At 34.7% G+C, this 19,352-nt stretch overlaps 2 protein-coding genes across 6 annotated transcripts in view; one reads left to right on the forward strand and one right to left on the reverse strand.

The window, feature by feature from the left end:
- The window catches only part of RALBP1 (ralA binding protein 1), a 48,675-nt gene extending 35,610 nt beyond the window's left edge, over positions 1–13,065 (forward strand). For both annotated transcript variants that reach the window (XM_031946642.1, XM_031946641.1), the window contains exons 4-10: positions 119–468; positions 2,041–2,202; positions 5,490–5,621; positions 7,046–7,153; positions 7,825–7,946; positions 8,289–8,412; positions 11,401–13,065. In XM_031946642.1, coding sequence (XP_031802502.1) covers positions 119–468; positions 2,041–2,202; positions 5,490–5,621; positions 7,046–7,153; positions 7,825–7,946; positions 8,289–8,412; positions 11,401–11,670 — 1,268 coding nt within the window. In that variant the 3' untranslated portion in view covers positions 11,671–13,065. The remainder of the gene's footprint in view (positions 1–118; positions 469–2,040; positions 2,203–5,489; positions 5,622–7,045; positions 7,154–7,824; positions 7,947–8,288; positions 8,413–11,400) is intronic.
- The window catches only part of PPP4R1 (protein phosphatase 4 regulatory subunit 1), a 90,929-nt gene continuing 80,993 nt past the window's right edge, over positions 9,417–19,352 (reverse strand). For 3 of the 4 annotated variants that reach the window (XR_004230984.1, XR_004230982.1, XR_004230981.1), the window contains exons 22-24: positions 17,813–18,005; positions 17,203–17,367; positions 9,417–11,575 (exon numbers count right to left, since the gene is read on the reverse strand). The gene's annotated coding sequence lies outside the window, so the exon portion shown is untranslated. The remainder of the gene's footprint in view (positions 11,576–17,202; positions 17,368–17,812; positions 18,006–19,352) is intronic. The other variant, XR_004230983.1, reaches the window with a different exon arrangement.

Genomic DNA, 19,352 nt, shown 5'->3' on the forward strand with positions numbered 1-19,352 from the left:
AAGTTTGTGTGATGAAGAAGAAAGCTTACAAATCAGTTTATTTTAGTCTGATTAAGTATGTTTGATGATTACTTTTTTTTTTTTTTTTTGATCTTTTTAAAATCCATATATTTTTAAGGAATAAAATCAAAGGTGGACGAGTTAAAAGCAGCCTTTGACCGAGAAGAATCTCCAAACTTGGAAGAATATGAACCTAATACTGTAGCCAGTTTGCTGAAGCAGTATTTGCGAGACCTTCCTGAAAACTTGCTTACCAAAGAGCTTTTGCCCCGATTTGAAGAGGCTTGTGGGAGGAGCACCGAGGGTGAGAAAGTGCAGGAATTCCAGCGCTTGCTGAAAGAGTTGCCAGAGTGTAACTATCTACTGATTTCCTGGCTGATTGTGCACATGGACCATGTTATATCAAAGGAGTTGGAAACAAAAATGAACATACAGAATATTTCTATAGTGCTCAGCCCTACCGTTCAGGTACTTGATCTTTTTGAAACAAAACTTGTATAGATCATATGAAATGGCAGGGGGAATCTAGGCTAGCCTTCTTTAGTGTGCCTGCATAAGAAGCAGGTAAGAATAAAATGAATATTATACTTTTATAAGTAGCTTCCCAACACATAGGGACTGGCTGGGCATCAGATAGGTAGCCATATTTAGCCTTCACAATAATTATGTGATTTGAATATTGCAGGGACTTGGGTATGAAACTATAAATTATATCACAATGACAATAGCCTATTGTTAAGAGGGAGGGGCCCATAGCACATTTTAAAGTTTTTAATTATCTCATCAAATATTATCTAATAATATATAAATAAAACTCACTTAAAATATTGTTCCCAGGGCTGTTTTATTTGTGCAAGAAGGGAAGGTAAAAGGATGTTGCTAGAATTGGTTTAGTTATACTTTGATCTTAATATTTCATTGTATAACAATGGCTGCTAGAAAGGCATATTTATGACTTTGTAATTGGAAAAAATATTACATCAGTGACAAAACTAGGTGTTGTTAATTAGTCTTTTTGCAACAGCAGCAATTGGTCTTCATTATTTTGTATGATAAAGGTATGAAATTTTACCATAGAATTGTTTTACCTCTTATTCAGTTCTGGGTAGGATATTATTCTGGCTGAAATGCATATATTTGCATTTGTGCAAAAACATGCCCAGGTTATTCTAGTATTATTATTGTTAAGAAGTGTAACTAAATTGGAAACCAGAGATTTTTTTTTTTTTTTTTTTGCTTTTGTCATATATCTTTTGTAGAGACATTTTTCATTTTATATTGGGAACAAAAATACAGACTTTTACTTTTCATATTTTCAGTCTGTTAATAATGAAGCACAATGTCAGAATTTGGTAACTTATTACCACAATAATCACAATTATTATCACTAGTTACAGCATTTTCTAGGAAAAGAAGAGCTTATTTTAAAAGTATTTTTGGCAAAATTAATATTGATGGCTTACCAGAAAATTAATGAAACAAATTCTAAAGGGAAAAAGTTGGCAATGAACAACTCACAGTGCTCCTTGAATAAACTAGTAATATGCATTCATATTTAAAGACAAACACTTATAAGTATGGTGACAGTTCTCTTAGCCCTCTTCCTAGTTCCAGTTTTGTACATTGAAAGGATCCCATGTGTAAATATTATCATTAAATTTTATCATTCCTTCTTAAAAAAAAAAAAAAAAGATTCCCCCAACAGTTCTTTTGAAAATATTAATATTTTTATTATGATGGATTTGTAGAAATAGCAGTGTATAAATAGAAATGAGAACTCTGTTATATGTAAAAATAACTTATTTTTCCATATTAATAATTAATGGCTGTCTACTGACATTCACATTAAGCTTTAACCATTAATCGTTTAACCATTAAATAGTGAGGAAAATCTTACTATTATCCTGTCAAAAGGATTTTCATTCAGGTATGTGTTGAACTAGATCTGTGAAAATTCTATTCTAAAGAAATTGTCTATTCATCAATGCTAAGAAAAGTTTCAATTATAAAAATTGTTTGGGAATTTTTTTTTCTTTATAGATAAGTAACCGTGTCCTGTATGTGTTTTTTACACATGTGCAAGAGCTCTTTGGAAATGTAATCCTAAAACAGGTGACTAAACCCCTTCGATGGTCTAACATGGCCACAATGCCAACACTGCCAGAAACACAGGAAAGCATCAAGGAGGAAATCAGAAGACAGGTTTGGACCATTTATATATTTCACATATGTGAAATTTTTTTTTTTAGCCCAATGAATAAAACAACATTTTGTCTCATAGATCAAGTCTTTAATGTATTTTGGTGCTTCATTGCCTTATTTAGCATAAAGGAAGAAGTTCCTAATTTGTTGATACATATAGCACTAGACACAAGAATGTTACATGTCTTCACTGAATTGTTATTTGTGGCACATGTTTTTTTTGTTTTTTTTACATGTAATTTTGACTGGTGTGATCTGTTTCTTTAAGGACAACTTTAAAAGCTAAATATTTGAATTAATTTAGCTGGTTTCCTTGTTAGTCAAAGAATTATTTATATTCATAGATTTAATTAGTAAGTTCAATGAAAACTATAATAACCTAATAACAGCATAAATGTATAATGTCCAGGCTAGTTCTCTAGAAGGCCTCAGGATCTGACAGAGTCAGGAGTCAAAGTCCTTGGTCTTTAGGAGGAGAAGTGAAGGAGGCAGGCAAGCTGCCATGCAGTTTGCCAAAGATGAATCCTGTACTCTGGAATCTGGAGCCTAAAGTCCTCTCTCCTCAGCATGCTGTGGCAGACTCTCACCCTTTTCCTCCACTCTCGAATCCTTGCCTCTGATTACCTCATCACAACACATTCAGCAAGTACCAATTATGAGGAGAGCCAACACATCTCCATGTGTTTATATAACCACTATCACATCTTGAGTAGGTAATTATCCTTAAGTACTCTGCTGTCTTAGATTCAGATATACCTTTTCAGAGCTCCAGCCCTCTACTTAAATGAATCCCAACACTTAAGGTGTTTTGCAGAATCTTTAAGCCTTCATTTTGACACACAGGACTCACCTTTGCATAAATAAATATTTGTGTGTTAATAGAAAATGGAATTTTCTCACTTTAATTTAAAAAAAAATTCGGTATTGTGCATCCTTGCATGTTATGGTTTAGGCAAATACCTAACTTTGTCTTTTGCTATTCTTGCTCTGAGTTTGTGCCAATTAGAAGTTTCACTAATATAGATAATGAAACATAAGTTAACATTTACATTCTCACAAACTAGAGAATAATTAGTTGTTACTGGCAAAGTTAATTTAGAACTTGACACTTAGGTGTTTTGAACAAATTGAGAATCAGCTAAAGACAAATATTTGAGGTGATAACCTTTAAAAAAAATTTTAAGGCAGTTGGGGTTAAGTGAATTGGGTTACAAATTTGGTAGGTGCCCAAGGCCAGATTTGAACTTCACATTTTGAATTCCAAACTCTGTAGACTATCTTATTTTAGTTGAATTTTCTTCAACAATTAGTTTTAGAACACTTGAACTCTAGTTCCAGCTTTTTTGCCCTACTTTGAGAATCATGAAAATTAACAATTTAAAATTTTTTTACAATGAGAAGTTACCAGGGAATCATATTTTTAAAGTGTTATCTTAAAGATTTTCAAGTATAGGCAAGTCAATTACTGTGATAAACTTTTCTCTTATTTTTTGAGCAGTAAGAAAAGACGTGATAACTAAAATATATAGGAATTTAGTAGTAAAAAATGTTTTGATGTCTCATCCACAAGGTAAAGGAATGGCTTACATACGAGATTCTTAACCTGGGCTCTCTGAACTTTTGTTTTTTTAACTTTATTTTTTAAAAAATAGCCTTTTGTTTTTCAAATTTTTTGCAAAGTAGTTTATAACATTTACCCTTGTAAAAACCTTGTGTTATAGATTTTTTTCTAGGGTAAATGTTGTAAACTATTTTGCATGTATTTTGGGGAAAAAAAGCTATTAAAAAAAAAGTTTAATAAAGTTTTTTTTTTTTTTTTTTTTGCTGAGGCAATTGAGGTTAAGTGACTTGCTCAGGGTCATATAGCTAGGAAGTGTTAAGTGTCTGAGGTCCTCCTGACTTCAGGACTGGTGCTCTATTCATAAAGAGTATATACAGATTTATAGCCCTTTGGGTACAGTTGCAAATTTCTCCTCAGAATGGTTGGATCACTTCATAACTCCATCAACAATTTATTAGTGTCCCAGTTTTCCCATATCTTCTCCAACATTTACCATTATCTTTTCTTGTCATCTTAGCCAATCTGACTGATGTGAGGTGGTACTTCAGAGTTTTAAATAGTGACTTAAGAGCACTTTTTTCATATGACTATAGATGGCTTTAATTTTCTTATCTGAATTGTTCATATCCTTTGACCATTTATCAGTTGTAGTTTTTATAACTATATTTAAATTTATAATAGGTTTCTTTCATAATTTTATGTAGAGTTTAAAACATTACTCTGAAAAGGAGTTGTTTTCACCAGATTTCTTAGATTCATAACAGAAAAATGTTAAGCCCCTCCTGGACTAGATAATCCCTAAAAACCTTATTTTAAAGAGAAAAAAAGCCTTTGCAGTAAATATTCTTGAAATTTTTTCAAGGAAATAATTAGCATTTTATTGTTTTGTTATTAGGGCAGCAGATTATGAAATTATAGGTTGCATCTCCTACCCACCCATGATGTTCTTTGGGTTATTTGTCCCATCAGTTGATCAGTGCTCAAAAAATAAAAGGGAACAAAATAACAATAAATCCCAAGTAAAACGAATAAAAATTTTCAGTTAATATTTTCAGGGTAGCATTGCTTGCCTATTAGGGCAGATAATTAGGCTATATTATTTAGAAGTGGCACGTGCTTTTTTGTGTGTGAGTGCCCGGTACACACTTTTTAATTTAATCTGTATTAACACTTTTCTGTCCTTTTATTAAGCCCCATCAGCTAACAAAATAGCAAGTTTGTCAATTTCAGAGGTCTAAATTTCTCACTGACTGACTCAGGCCTATACTCAGTTACCTGTAGATCAGTGTTGGGACAGAGTGAAATACCCCTTTATCATTCAACAATTAACAGAAGGAAGTTTAACTAGCCATAGCATAGAAAGATATTCAACAAGAATATTTCAGTATTTCCCTTAGATACAGGGAAATGTGTCGTCGATATATTGTGTGATTCTTTTAGTGCTGGCATATTTACTAAATCTGAAGGGCTTCAACTCCATGTAGGGAAGTCCTTTTTATGCCTTTAGTTAACTAAGAAGTCCAGAAGTGAGGGGTCCTGATGTCTAGAGGGCTCTAGAAATGTGTGGGGAAGATGTTTTGGCTGTAAGTCGTGACTAAGCACTAGGGATAACAGAGAAAGGCAAAAAAAAGGATGGAAATGGCACTTATTTTGAAATTTATTAAAGACATGGTATTTCAGTGGTAAGCAATTGCAAATGATGTCTGTGGCTTTTTTTTTTTTTTAGGAGTTTCTTTTGAATTGTCTACACCGAGATTTACAGGCAGGAATAAAAGATTTATCCAAGGAAGAAAGATTATGGGAGGTGCAAAGAATTTTAACAGCCCTCAAAAGGAAACTGAGAGAAGCAAAAAGACAAGTAATTTTATTATTCCGTGTGTCATGTTTATTACTTACATACATGGGTAGAAGCATTTTGTACTCCAATTTTGTATTCCAACTAATTATTTTGTTTTGTTTTTTAATTAAGTTGTATTTCTTGAAATTCATTCATGTTAATACTATTGAAATTTTAATATTGTTTTTCTTAGCTTAAAACATTTTTTTCTAAATGCTTTTTTCAAACTCGAGTAATTTTTGAAGATCTAATTTGAGTATATTGTGTTGTTACCCAGTATATAACATTTGTAAATAGAGTTCTGTGAAGGCTTAAAAGTAGGTCAGATGAGGGCAATTTGGAATGAATCAGAGCTTTAGGATTTAAGGAAAACAGGTGGGCCTAAAAGTGGAATACCGAGATAGTGAAAAAGAGGGAATCAAGAATTTTTGTTTTAATTTACGTGAGTTTTTGTTAGTATCCAGCCAGCTTCTAATAACTAGGAACCAAGTAATTAATGATTTTGGCCTCAAATGAAAGTTTAGCTCTTGCATTTGTAACACCTGATGAAACTTGAAACCTGAAACCCATTAACTCTTATTGGCTCTTACTTGTAGGCCAAGTTTCCAAAGAATCCAGAGTTGATTTTGTAGATTAGCTTTTAAAACACCACGAAATTCTGCCTTTGTGACAGATGAGCTAGGGATTTGTGTTTGGGTGAGGAGTCTTTTTTTTTTTTTTTTTTTCCAGCAAGGCTTTGTCAGTATGCTCTCTGTCCTCCCTATATGCCAACAGAAGCTCTTTGGGAAGTACAGTCCCTCAGAATCTTAATTGCTTTATTTTTTCTCTTCTGAAAAATTCTTTTTCTATATGCCTTTGTCCCACTTTTCTTTCTCCTCTTTCTCCCTTTTAAACATGAGATAAACTTCTCGTCAATTTTAGATCCCTGATTTTTCTATATAAAGAGGTGACAGAATAGATTGATTTTGCTGTTTAAAAAAAAACAAACTAAAAAAAGCAAACAAACTGGAAATGATTGGGTCAACATAGAAAATAATTCAATTGACTCTTCCCAGTAATTTTCTGGTATTTTTCTGGATCTTTTGTAGAGCAGTCATGCATGCCATCTGGGTTCTGTGATCTCAGGTGTTAGGATTGTTGGAAGTATAGTAGTAGTACTTCACTTGGAATGTAAAGAAAGCAGTTTTGTGGTCTCAATGTCAAAGGTTGAAGAAAAACACTTTTTAGAATGCCTAATCTCATAATTTTGAGAGGGTATAAGCAGATAGTACATGTCTTAGAATTGGACAAATTATTTCGATTGCTGTTTTTAAATTCTAGAAAAGGAAATGGAAGGGTAATTTTCCAGAAGAAACATTTTAGAAAAGCATGAATCTTTCACAGTTCTCTAAAAGTTGCTGTATGAAATATTGGTCCCTTAAATGATTACTTGCCTGGTTTGACAGGAGTGTGAAACCAAGATTGCTCAAGAGATTGCCAGCCTTTCAAAAGAGGACGTCTCCAAAGAAGAAATGAATGAAAATGAAGAGGTTATAAATATTCTACTTGCCCAGGTACTACATTTTAGTCTCTAATATTTTCCTAGCTAATATTCATTTTTCTATGCCCGGAGAAAATTCAGCTAAGAATACTGCATTGGAGAAAATGAAGTGGGACTTAAGATTAATAACAGAACAGGCTTTTTAAAAGGATCTTATTGGATAAAGTGAGTTGACCAGAGTACTCGTTTTCAAAGTGTAACCCATAAAGGTGATCCTCCATGCTAGATCACATATACCTTGATCACCTTGCAGATAGACTTACAGTTTGTTTTGGTCCAGGGATAGGGCAATAACAGAAGAGTGTCTTCCAAGCTCTTGAGATGACATTTACTCCAGTTACAATGTGATATAAAAATTTGGAGGAGTATGACATCGCTATTTAACTTTTTGAGATTGCAGAGGGACATTGCCTATGCAGTGTACCTTTTAAATTTTCCTAGTTATACATTTTTTAAAAACACCTTTCCTTGTGAATCATGTTGGGAGAGAAAAACAGTAAGAAAAAGAAATAGAAAAGGAAAAAAGGGAATACATGTTCATTTCAGTCCCCCATATTTCTCTCCAAATTTGGCTCTCTCTCTGTATATTGGTTGCCACTTTTGGGCATTGGACTCTAAATGTAGGATTTTATCAAGTGTGAAAAATTCAAGACCTTCTCAGATAATGTTCCTTGGTTGTTTTAGGAAAATGAGATTCTAACTGAACAGGAAGAGCTTCTAGCCATGGAACAGTTCCTCCGGAGACAGATAGCTTCAGAAAAGGAAGAGATAGAACGCCTCAGAGCAGAAATTGCTGAAATTCAAAGGTAAGAAACCTGGGAAAGCTTGGGAAATGTTCCCTTTCTCCTAGTCTGTCATAATTTCTGACCATTGTGTCTGCATTTGGGAACTTTTTATACCTTAGTTCTTTACTTTTTTTCCCCACTTAAGAAAAAAACAATACAAACCCCCCCCCCCCCCCCCCCCCCCCCCCCCCCCCCCCCCCCCAAGAGCCACATTTGACTTTCCACCTGTTTAAAACAGAGAACTTTTATTAATGGTGTTAGAATTAAATATGCAGAAATCTGATATTGTCAGTACCGAACCTTAAACAAGCATTTTCTTTGCATTGGTACATGAAGCTTTTTGCTTACTCTTTACCATTCTAGTCGTCAGCAGCATGGTCGGAGTGAAACAGAGGAATATTCTTCTGAGAGTGAGAGTGAGAGTGAAGATGAAGAGGAGCTACAGGTCATTCTTGAAGACTTACAGAGACAGAATGAAGAGCTAGAGGTGAGAAATCGTTTCTGAAAAAAGTACTAGTACTAAGTACAACCGTACTACTTTTGGAAGTGGAATATTATAAATTATTACACACTTGCAAGCTTGGGGGAAATTTCCTTTTCTTCTGTGGGATACCATTTCTTGGTTATGGCATGTTAATGAACAATCTCTGCAGTTATATTCTTTAGCAATTGACAAACCATTTTAAAAAATATCAGAAAGACCCAATTTTTTCATCTCAACTAAAGCATAATCTTGCCAAAATAATGCCCTTGGATAATATTAAATCTTACATCTGCAAAAGCCCTGGGGGTTCTTAGCAAGTTCAGAAGTATGAGTCACTAGTATTAGATGAGATTCAAACCAGTGAATGCTTATCCACAGCATTATGAGCTGATATCCTTATTGTGCTAACCCTAATTGGACTATAGAGAGAGTATCTTTTTTTGGAAGGATATTGATCAAGCCAGAGAGTGGTCACACAAAGATAAAAGACTTGAGACTGGTTGAAGTGGCTATGGTTAGAAGCCTGAAGAGAGAGAGAGAAACTTCCTTCTCGTCAACTTTAGAACCCTGATTTCTTGTACATTTTCCCTAAATTATAATGTTCTGTATTTTTTCCTCCATTTGGCAAAACTCATAGCATTGGGTACAAATTAGACAGATTTAACCTTGCAGTGATTAGAAAGGGACATTTTAATTTTGTGATTAATAATTTTAATTTTGGAAAGTGTCTTCAAGCACCAACTGAGGTCTAAAACTGGTTCGTTCTCTTCATTATTACACTAGTTAAAAGTTATTTGTGTTCAACTTCATTATTGGTCTTTCAGTAAAGGGCTGAGTGTCCATTTGTTGGGAGGGGATCTTGCCAGTTGCCTGCCAGAGGTCCACATCCTAGATTTGGCAATATCTACTCTCCCTACTAATCCCTCGTCTACTCCTTTTCCTAACAGACTGATTTCTGTCAAGGATACCATCATTCTCAATTTCTAAATCAATTTTTCAAATTTTCATTTAACATTCCATCAGTTGCCTGTCTTATTGATCACCATACATTTTTTCACATCCACTCAGGACAGCCCCTCTTGCCAGCTTTAAACTCCACTTTCTATAGCTACCTAATTGATATTCCTAACTAAAGCTTGGTTGGGTCTGTCCATGTCACTTCAAGAAATGTTGTAATATTGCTCCTGTTTTGCTCTAGCCTATCTTAAGTGGTATATATGAAGTGTATTTTATTCCCCCTTCATACAATTTAAATTCTACCTATGCGGTTATACATAAAGCTTTCCATCTTCTGACAGCTTTTTAGTTTTTTTTTTCCGTATCTGATTTTTTTTTTTTAATAATCTTTCAGGAATCCTTAATTTTATTCAAAGCTCATCTTAAGTGCCGCCATCTAGTTAGCCAACCAAGAACTTAGTGAATCCACCACCACTACCTCCTTTCCCAAAATATTTTATCTCTTTGTTCTAGTAAAGTGTGAAAATAGAAATTTTTGTTTTTTGTGTACACCAAGCCTATTTGAATGCCTGAAAGGAATCATCATAGATTCTTGTTGAATTTGGAATGTGTAGAAGGAATTCTTAATCAGGTTGGATTGGCTTCAGAGCCTTAGAGGCTCCTTCCAAATCCTTAGCCTCCAAAATTTCTTCTACCAATCTTCACTAGCCAGTGATGGTCATATATGTTGTACACATCTGCTCTTTTACTTTTTTTGGGAGAGACTGTCTAAAAAATATTCTATTTTCAGCCTCAAGGCTGAAATAAGAGGGATTTTGCTGTAGATTATTAGGGTATTGATTATCCCTTATTTTAACAAGTAAGGGGACATAGGCTCTGAAAAGTGGCTCTGGGTGACACAAGTGGCAGAACTGGGATTAGAACCAAGATCCTCTTTCTTCAGATTATTGCCAGCCTCTGCTGCCCTAGTTGACCAGAGAAAATATTATGGTGACTGGTGATGATCAGGTGATGAACATAAACGTATAAAGAGCCTTCTTAGTTTCATATTAATTTTTCTATATTTAGTTACTTTTTTGTTTGTGTAAACACTTAATTTCTTATTCAAGCTGTTATGATTTTTTAATCATTGTTTCCATTCTTTCTAAGTAGCAGCACATTCAATAGCCTTGATCCTCCTAACGTTTTATGACAGGATTGTTTTCCCTTGAAAACAATGTGGCACTATGACTTAAATGACTATTATGGGGTGAGATAATTTCCCCATAGGATAGATTAATTTCCTAAGATATTGGATAGTTTTTTTATTACTTCAAAGAACATCTTTCAATTTCAGGAAAGGATTTTTAAACCACATTATATAACATTATAGTGTATTCCATCTCCCTAGGAAGATATTTAGTAACAGCAACAATATGAAGTGTCTTAGCGTGTCCAGAAGCATTTTACATGTAAGATTTCTTTGGTGGCTCACAAAAAAGAAAACAAGCTGAGAGTTAAAAAGCAGGTTTTTAAAAAGAGTCTCAGGAAGGTCTGTCTGTGAGCAAACAGTCAGAGGGAATTCTCTACCCAGCTGAGAATACTGCTGCTTAACTAGATTTTGAATAGGGCTGAGGAGCTAGTGGCTTTTCAGTTTTTTTGTTTTTGTTTTTTTTTTTTTTTCATGAGGAGGTCCATAAGCTCTGACAAGCTATATTTTCTTAGGAACAAAAAATCATCATGGTTGATGGATAGGATTGGGAAGTGGGATGCTCCTATACTCAGTATTTTCACACAATAAAAGATGGTTTTGAATCCAAATTCACTTCAAATAACATGACATTCCTTTCGTCCTTTCTACCTGAAGTGGAACACTGGATTCCTAATGATTTAATGATTTCTAAGTGTAGCCACCAAAGGGAAGTAGATATAATTTTTTTTCTTTCCTAGTCAAGTAACAAAAAGACCACTGTGTTGAATTTCTTTGCCATTGGGTAGCTTTTTTTTTTTTCTTTCACTGCTTAATTGACACTGTTCTTTCTACTATTGGTAAAGATAAAGAACAATCATTTGAACCAAGCAATTCACGAAGAACGAGAGGCCATCATTGAACTTCGAGTGCAGCTTCGACTGCTCCAGATGCAGCGGGCAAAATCCGAGCAGCAGGTGCAGGAAGATGAAGAGCCAGAAAAGCGTGGGGGTGGACCTCAGCAGCAAAGAGACTGTGTCCCTGAAACAAAAGCAGCAAAAGAGCAGCAGCCAAAGGCGGTTAAGGAGCAAGCGAAGCCATCACCAAGCAAAGACCGGAAGGAAACGCCGATATGATTAGCCTTTAAGGCATCAATGAAATCTACTAGACTTAACAAGGACTGTGCAATTTACTGTAATACTGAGAATAAAAGTGCACACATCTCTTCTGGTGTACATTATGTAAAGACGTCTTTTAACCCTGGGGACATTTGTCTCTTTCATACATATGAATTCATCAAGCTCAGGTTTCATGAGCATATAGTGTAAGGATTTTCAGGAGGGGACAGATATGTTTTCCAGATAGTTAGCTTATTTGGAGATTAATTTGCTTCAATTCACATAAAATGAACCTCAAAACTTGTAATTCTGAAGAATAGTTTTTTTTAAATACCAAAAAAATATATATTTTTTGTTTTCACTATAAGGGAATTGGAGGCTTGCTTTCTTTTCAGAGGAAAACAAAATCAGACATGAATTACTGTATCTGCCTTGTGAATTGATCTGTTGTTTCACCCATCATTTCTGCTTACTTAAGTCACTTTTGCTTGTGCCTTTTATACCTTTTTGGTGCATAATGGGGGAGCCATCTGAACCTTTCATGATGGACAAGAATGACTTGGGCTAATGGGCTACTTTTATATAGCCTTATAAATTCTAACTTTGCAATTCTAGATTACACTAAAATAAATTTACACCACTCCAGGACTGACTATATGATTCAGTCCCAGTAAAACAGATGTGATTGCCCTTGATGTTCTCCTGTATCAGAAATATTTGGCAGCGTGAGCCACATAGAACAGAAAGTAAAAATAAGCCCACTTGTTAATTTTGGCTACACCATTAATCAATAAATATTACTACTTCATGTTCTTTGTGGCTTTTCCGAGAAGCTGGTTGGAGGCATTAACTTTATCCCAATTCCTCTCTACATTTCCTTTAAATGTGATTGATATAAATTTAACAAGAAATACAGGTGGATTTCTATTGCTTGCTTAGGCTAGAATGTAATGTCTCTTTGCCTGGTTAAGCCATATATTCTCTTGGACAAAATTTTAAATTCTATCTTTCAAGTGAGCCTCCCAATTGATAAGATTCAGCAATAGAAAATCATTTAAAATAGTCACTATGCTGTTTTTTTCTTTATTAAATTCATTGAGGTTTACTTCTAAAAGCAGCGATATTTCCCCAATACCTGTCGTCTTAGGCCATTTTCTGTTTAAGACAGATTCTTTTCTGTTTGTTAAAGGATAAATGATGTCCATGAAATCTGAATATTTATTCAACATATGACAATGAAAAAGAACCCCAAGAGCATTGGTAATCTTTATTCCCTAGAATTTTGAGTATTTATTTTCAGCACCTCTTGGATGTGGTTGTATCCTCTATCTATTGCACTGTTGTGAATTGTTGGCCATTATTTGATTTTGTACAAAAAAAAAAAAAAAAAAAGCTTTGATATGTTATAGAAAACAACATACTATTTTTTTAAAATCTGGAGAGAAGATATTATGGTGACTAAATATGGTCAGGTGATGAACGTAGTAAATGTATAAAGCCTTCTTAGTGTTCTGTTACATTCATTTTTCTATTTGCTGGCAAAAATATTTAAAGTTACTTTTTTGTTTGTGTAAACACTAATTTCTTATCAAGCTGTTATGGTTTTTTAATTGGTGTTTCCATTCTCTTAATATTGGTTAATTTTTATTTTGTGCCAGGGCCATTAAGCATCAAGCAAATAAATTCAAGCAGCCATTTGGGAAAAAAGTTTTCAATTTCTTAAATGCTCATTTTTTTTTGGATAGTTTTAAATGTATCTTACAGAAAGCAACAGATTGGATTATATGATTGTCTAAGATTAGGTTGGGGAAGTGGGATTTGGTGAGGAGAGAAGGGTTGATCTGATTTCATAAGGAACTCCTTATGAGTCACTCGGTGCCCTCTCTTATCACCTCCTCCAAAAGTTTTAAGTGACTTTGAGATCCCAGTGAGACCTGATGGAACGTAAAACCCATTTTCTAGAATCTAGCCATTCATATGTAAAGATGTCTAAATGAACACTTACATTTAACTGTTTTAAAAACATTTCCTGTTGTTATTTTCTTAAAAGGCTCATGTAGGGAAAGCACCATGATCTTCTTAGACAGTAACCAAGTAGCTACTAACCAAAGCAGTATTTAAAAGTAACAATCTGGCAGCTAATCCATTTTTGATAAAATGTTACTATATACTTATGTGGTTCTGCTACCTAAAATACCTATTCATTAGTTTGCCAATAACCTTTGGCACTTAACTTTAAGCTTTAAGAATTATAACATTTGCTCCTAGCTTAATTAACCAAAATAATAACTTTTGCAAATGTGAATAAAAGAATTCAAAGGCTTTGAATAAAAATTTAGATTTTGCTTCTTCCCTTAAGTTTTACAAATTAAAGCTTAGGAAAAAATATTAAGGTATTGCTTGCATCATTAGTAATGTAGAAAATAAAATGCATAGAAGAAATTAGGTTCCTCATCAGGTTCATGGATACACTGAAATCTCCAGAGATCCCAGGTTAAGAACCCCTGCTTTAATGTTTCAGATGACATTTGAATAATCTAAAGGTGGTCTGATTTAATTTTGTAAGTCATCTTCCAAATCTATGCATAATTATCTTTCCTATAAGCTTTTGATAACCATGGGGTGTGAATATGTCATGAGAGCGGGTACCTCTGTAGGGGTCCAACCCTAGTACCTAATATGGACTTGTGCCAGGATCTAAAATCAAATCTTTGAAACTAGATCAGATCTAAGTTGGAAAGCTGCTGAATTCATTAAAATATGAAGTACACAATAAGTTTTTCTTCCTTCGTGCTAACATAGTCATCTTTGAGAACTGCAATGTTACATAGTTCTCGAAAGGCAAACATAGAACAAATCTCCCCTTCCCCTTTGACAGAAAATGCTTTTCCTTTCTTAATTTCGGATGATTTTGTTTCCTACTCCTTTCAGGCTTGTCCAGCAGGTAGTAATGAGAAAGCTATTTTTGGCTTTTGTTACAAGCTAAGAATTGGAGAATTTGGTCCTTATTCTGTTATTCAAACCAAATAAGGACAACTAAAGATTTTTTCTTCCCCAGAGAAATAAGTCCAAGTTTTGATCCTTTGTGTCTTCCAACTAAACTCAGTCTGGGTCTTTTGGATAGGTGAGAAGAAAAGCTGTGGGGTCGGTGATTCTAATGAGACTATGGTAAGAATTATGCAACAACTACGTGGTGGTGCAGAGATTATTTTGTCTTGTCCTTAAACTGACCAAGTTAAAAACAAGAATTGATACTACACCATGTGGAAGGTAATGTTTTTCGGAAATCCTTAATGTCCTACCACAGCTGATTTTTGAATAAGGAGTGATAACAGTTCAACAATCTGACAACATTTCTGCTGAATGTTCTCCTATGTGACTAATTCAATAAATCAGCATCTAGAGTATGCACACCCTAGCAAGCACAACTACTCTAGGATACAAAGCAATAGAAGTCTTCCATCCTAAAGAAGCTTACTATTCTGGTGAGTTTATGGGGGGAGGATAAATAAAATTTGACAAGGTAGATAACACCTTAACTATACATCATGAAAGCACACAGAATCAAGCATGTGAGCTGTTTTTGGAAGAAATGTGATCCAATGTGAGCACAAAGATTAGATGGAACAAGACCAGTTTAGTTGAAATGTGGCAAGTAAAGAAAAATAGGAAATCAGTCTGGAGTGAAGTGCTTCCATGGGGTAAACTGCAGAGCTGTTTTAACTGAAGCTTCCAGTGATGATTTCTGAGGAAGGGAATGATGTGTTTTATAATTACTAATCTATTTGCAGATTTCCTTTATCTTTAGCATCCATATGTACCCTGCCCATGTAGGGACAAGAAGAAAGCAAAGCCAGCAACTAATCTATTAAGCACTGCTTTCTAATTATTCACCTGTACCTTTATTGATCTTTTTAGATTATAAGGATTTTTTTTTTTTTTTTTTTTTTGCTGAGGCAATTGGGGTTAATAAGTGACTTGCACAAGTCTCATAGCTAAAAAGTGTTAAGTGTCGGAGGTCAAATTTGAACTCAAGGTCCTCCTCACTTCAGGGCCAGTACTCTGTCCACTTTGCCACCTAGCTGCCTCAGGAACCGAATTTTTAATTTTCTTGTCTTTTTTTTTCCTATTTTCCAACTGAGTTATCAAAGTAGCAAACAAGCAGTGAGATAATTAAGGTTGCATAGTTGGTGACAAGCATAGGCAAAAAAGACCAGTCAAGGAACTCTGCAAGAATGATAAAGCTACCTTTATCATCAATATGTATTGGTATCAATATCAAAACCACTACTACTCTCTACCTTCTCTCACCAAAAATGCATTTTATATATAAGGCTCAAGGAAGTTAATGTATCTGAAACAGATGACTGAGCATCCAGAATCCTCCTGTCTTCCTAGTACAGCAAACCCCTCCATTTAGCTGGTCCAGTTAAGGATAATCTAAAGAAGAGAGGAAAGGTGGGTGGGCAAGCCAGAATGCCCACAGCCTTAAGGCAGAAGGATTATGAAACATGAAGCTTGCTCCTATGTTTCAATGAGGATCTCACATGGATGTCTACAAAAATGGGATTCTCAATGTTTTGTCATTTAGTGTTGTTCAGTTTAATTTGAATTATGCTAAACAAAGTACTTTTCCTCTTCTAAAATTTATGTCTTTATGCTGAAAAATCCATCTGCTCCACCACATCTAGTCCTGTTCTCCATACTCAACATTTCCAAATTTGGGAGGAAGTAAAGTTTAGGAGAAGTTTAGAGACAAAAAAAGAAACACAAAAATGGTAGTCAATATGAGGGAGTATATTTGTAAATAAAACTCCCTCACCCCTATAATTTTACTTAGTTTTTCAAGTTTTTAAGATAAAGGAATCAATTTTCATAGAACAAAACTTGAAACCTAAACACTAATGAAGGCATCCATCATTGTTGAATCAAGAAAGTGGAAGAAACAAGCAGGCTTGGCAAGACAGGTTTGGTCCATTCACATTCAAAGTTTAGGTAGTTGTCTCTGCTTCCTGTGCCAACCTATCCTTTCACACTCCTTACTTTGTAATGGTATTTTTCAGCTCACTCTTTACCCTTTGAGAATGCAATGCTGCCTAGCCCAGGTAGGGAAAAAAAATGACTTATTGCCTGAATGGATGGACCTTGTTAAGATCTTAATAGCAAGCTGGGTGTAGCACCTGCTAGTCCAACAGCCTTGTTCTTGAGGGAATAGCTGAGGAAGGAACTCTTCAAAAATTTTCCCTAGTTTAAATCACTTCTGATTTTTTAAAAATAATTTGTTTTCAGCTATAAATAAGTTGCAATTCCCTTTCCCAACTCCTATTCTACTACTGTAGAATATTGTACTTTTCTTCTGCCACATTAAAGTGCAAAAATAGTGTCAGTTTTTCCTGGACTTGGTCAGTTAAAGCCCTGGCATCCCCTCCGTTCCCCAAGGGTACAGCTGTCAAATGTGTGTGCCCCAGGATCTTCTGTGTCAAAAAAGCTTTTAGCCTTGGATACCATACATTGTTGGAACAGCATAAGGCAGCAAAATTAAAGATTTACCTGAAGTACCTATGTACTCAAAGATACTTTGATAATACAGCAAAATCCCTGGAAGCCTTCGGGATCCATATTCTGTAGTGACTCTCAGATTCAAAGTTAAAGTGAGTATTTATAGTGTGTAAGAAGGTCCCCTCACTTTGTCCAGAAATCAAGCAGTTCAGGAAGCTATTGGAAGCATTAATAAGGGAACATTACAGGATTGGTTAAATTTTTATAAAATAAAGCAGACACAGCTTTTCATGTTTGTACAAGTGTTAGCTAATCAAGGTTGCATAGAGCTGTCAACATTTTTTAAACACAGATTTAAATGAATATTCCAAACCATAGTTGAATGAATGACTTCAGAAATTTAAAAAAAGTAATCTCAAAGTTGCCTCCCCCACCACCCTCCAGGGCACTCAAGAATCAAAAAAAAAAAAAGATCAACAATTGCCTAAAAATCCTTTTCATAGTATAGAAAGCAAATCACAAGCAATAATTGTCATCACTCTACTCTCTCAGGTTTATGTTGAGATAGGATAAGTACAAATAAATTTGCTATGCTTTTTCTTCCCCCTTCTTTTTTCCCTCATGATAGTTTATGGGAAATGTGTTTTCATTTTTTTTCTACCTTATCTCTTTTCACCACCCAGCCTCTTGCTGCTGCTGTTGTTGCTGCTGCTGCTGCTGGAAGCCAAAATTTTCTTGCCTAAACTGATCCTGACTGATCAGAGGCTACATTCGATTCCAAACCCTTTGCTGTCTTCAGGAGTTCAGCTCCTGTTCCCCATGTTCAGCTCAGCTCCTGTTCCCCCATAACATGCCTGAAAAAAGTAGAGTAAGTCATATCTAGGGCTATTTTTCAGGGCAAATGTGACTAATAATTAAGGAACTGTCCTTTAAAAAAATCTCTTATTTCAGTTTGCATATTCTCAAAGTAGACCTAACTTAATGAGACATTTAGGATTTAAGATTTAGAGAGCAGAAAGAGATCTTAAAAGATCTAATCCAATCCTTTCTCTCTCATTTTATAGAGAAAATGGACAAGGCTGAGAGATATTAACTTGCCCGAGTTCTACTTAAACAGAAGCTGGATTTGAATTCAGATGTTAATTCCAAATGATTGTTCTTTCCATATATGATTTTCAATTAAGGTTGCCCATCATTTAGCAGAACTTTATTTTATTGGTTTAACTGAAGGTTCTTTAAGAATTTGTTTTTTGTATTTATGCTTTAAGAATCAAGCAGATATTTGAAAATATTTCCTAGAATTAAACCATAAGCAGCCTAACAAACAGCAAAAGAAAAATTTGGCAAATTCTTTACACTTATAGATAGCTAACTATAGTTAACCAGTTCAGGACTGGAAACAAATTTTAAGCTTTCCTTCCTCAAACCCCCCCACTCCTGGGGTTCTTGAACTCGCTTCAAATCCCAGCTTGTACAGAACAGATGTTCATTCTGGATTTCTTCCTTTCCCTTTGCTTTGTAACATTTACATGTTTTCTCCCCACAAAACTGTTAGGACCTTACAAGTAGGAACCATCAATTCCAGTACTTAGCTCTGGGGCTGCTACATAGTTAAGGGCTTAATAAATGCTTATTGTTTAATGTGGTACTAAGAATAGTGATATTATCTTGGAATACAATTTCTCTATGTCTCTTAAAAAAAAAAAAGGATTTGTTATAGCTTTGTATGACTTTTAAAGAACAGAGAATTTTTTGGGGAAAGTATACACTGTTTTGCCTTCTAAGCAGGAAAACTAGCTATACACCAATAATCTCTAGGAAACTAATCAAATGTCACTAGTGAATACTTCTACTGAAAATTAAAAATAAGGGAAGCAAAGTTAGTATATAGACTTGAATATATACTTGATTACTGGGATGTTAGCTAGCAAAGCAGAGTGAAGTAGCATAGATAAATGCTCCTTATACTCTCTTAAAACACAGAAAATATCTATACTTCTTTCCCTAAATATATTTCCAGATCTTTTGGATTTCTGCCATCCTATGTGGATTACTAACTGAGCAGACCCAAAGGATCTGTTGGATGTTTCCACTTCTCTCTAGCATTTCCTGTAGGACTTGTGAGCTTATCAGATTCCAACAGAATTCAAAATGCTGGACCTCCCAATCTGGGTCCTTCAAACTAGGAGCCAAAAATCCCT

Source organism: Sarcophilus harrisii, chromosome 1 (assembly GCF_902635505.1).
Source record: "Sarcophilus harrisii chromosome 1, mSarHar1.11, whole genome shotgun sequence".
Classification (NCBI taxonomy): domain Eukaryota; kingdom Metazoa; phylum Chordata; class Mammalia; order Dasyuromorphia; family Dasyuridae; genus Sarcophilus; species Sarcophilus harrisii.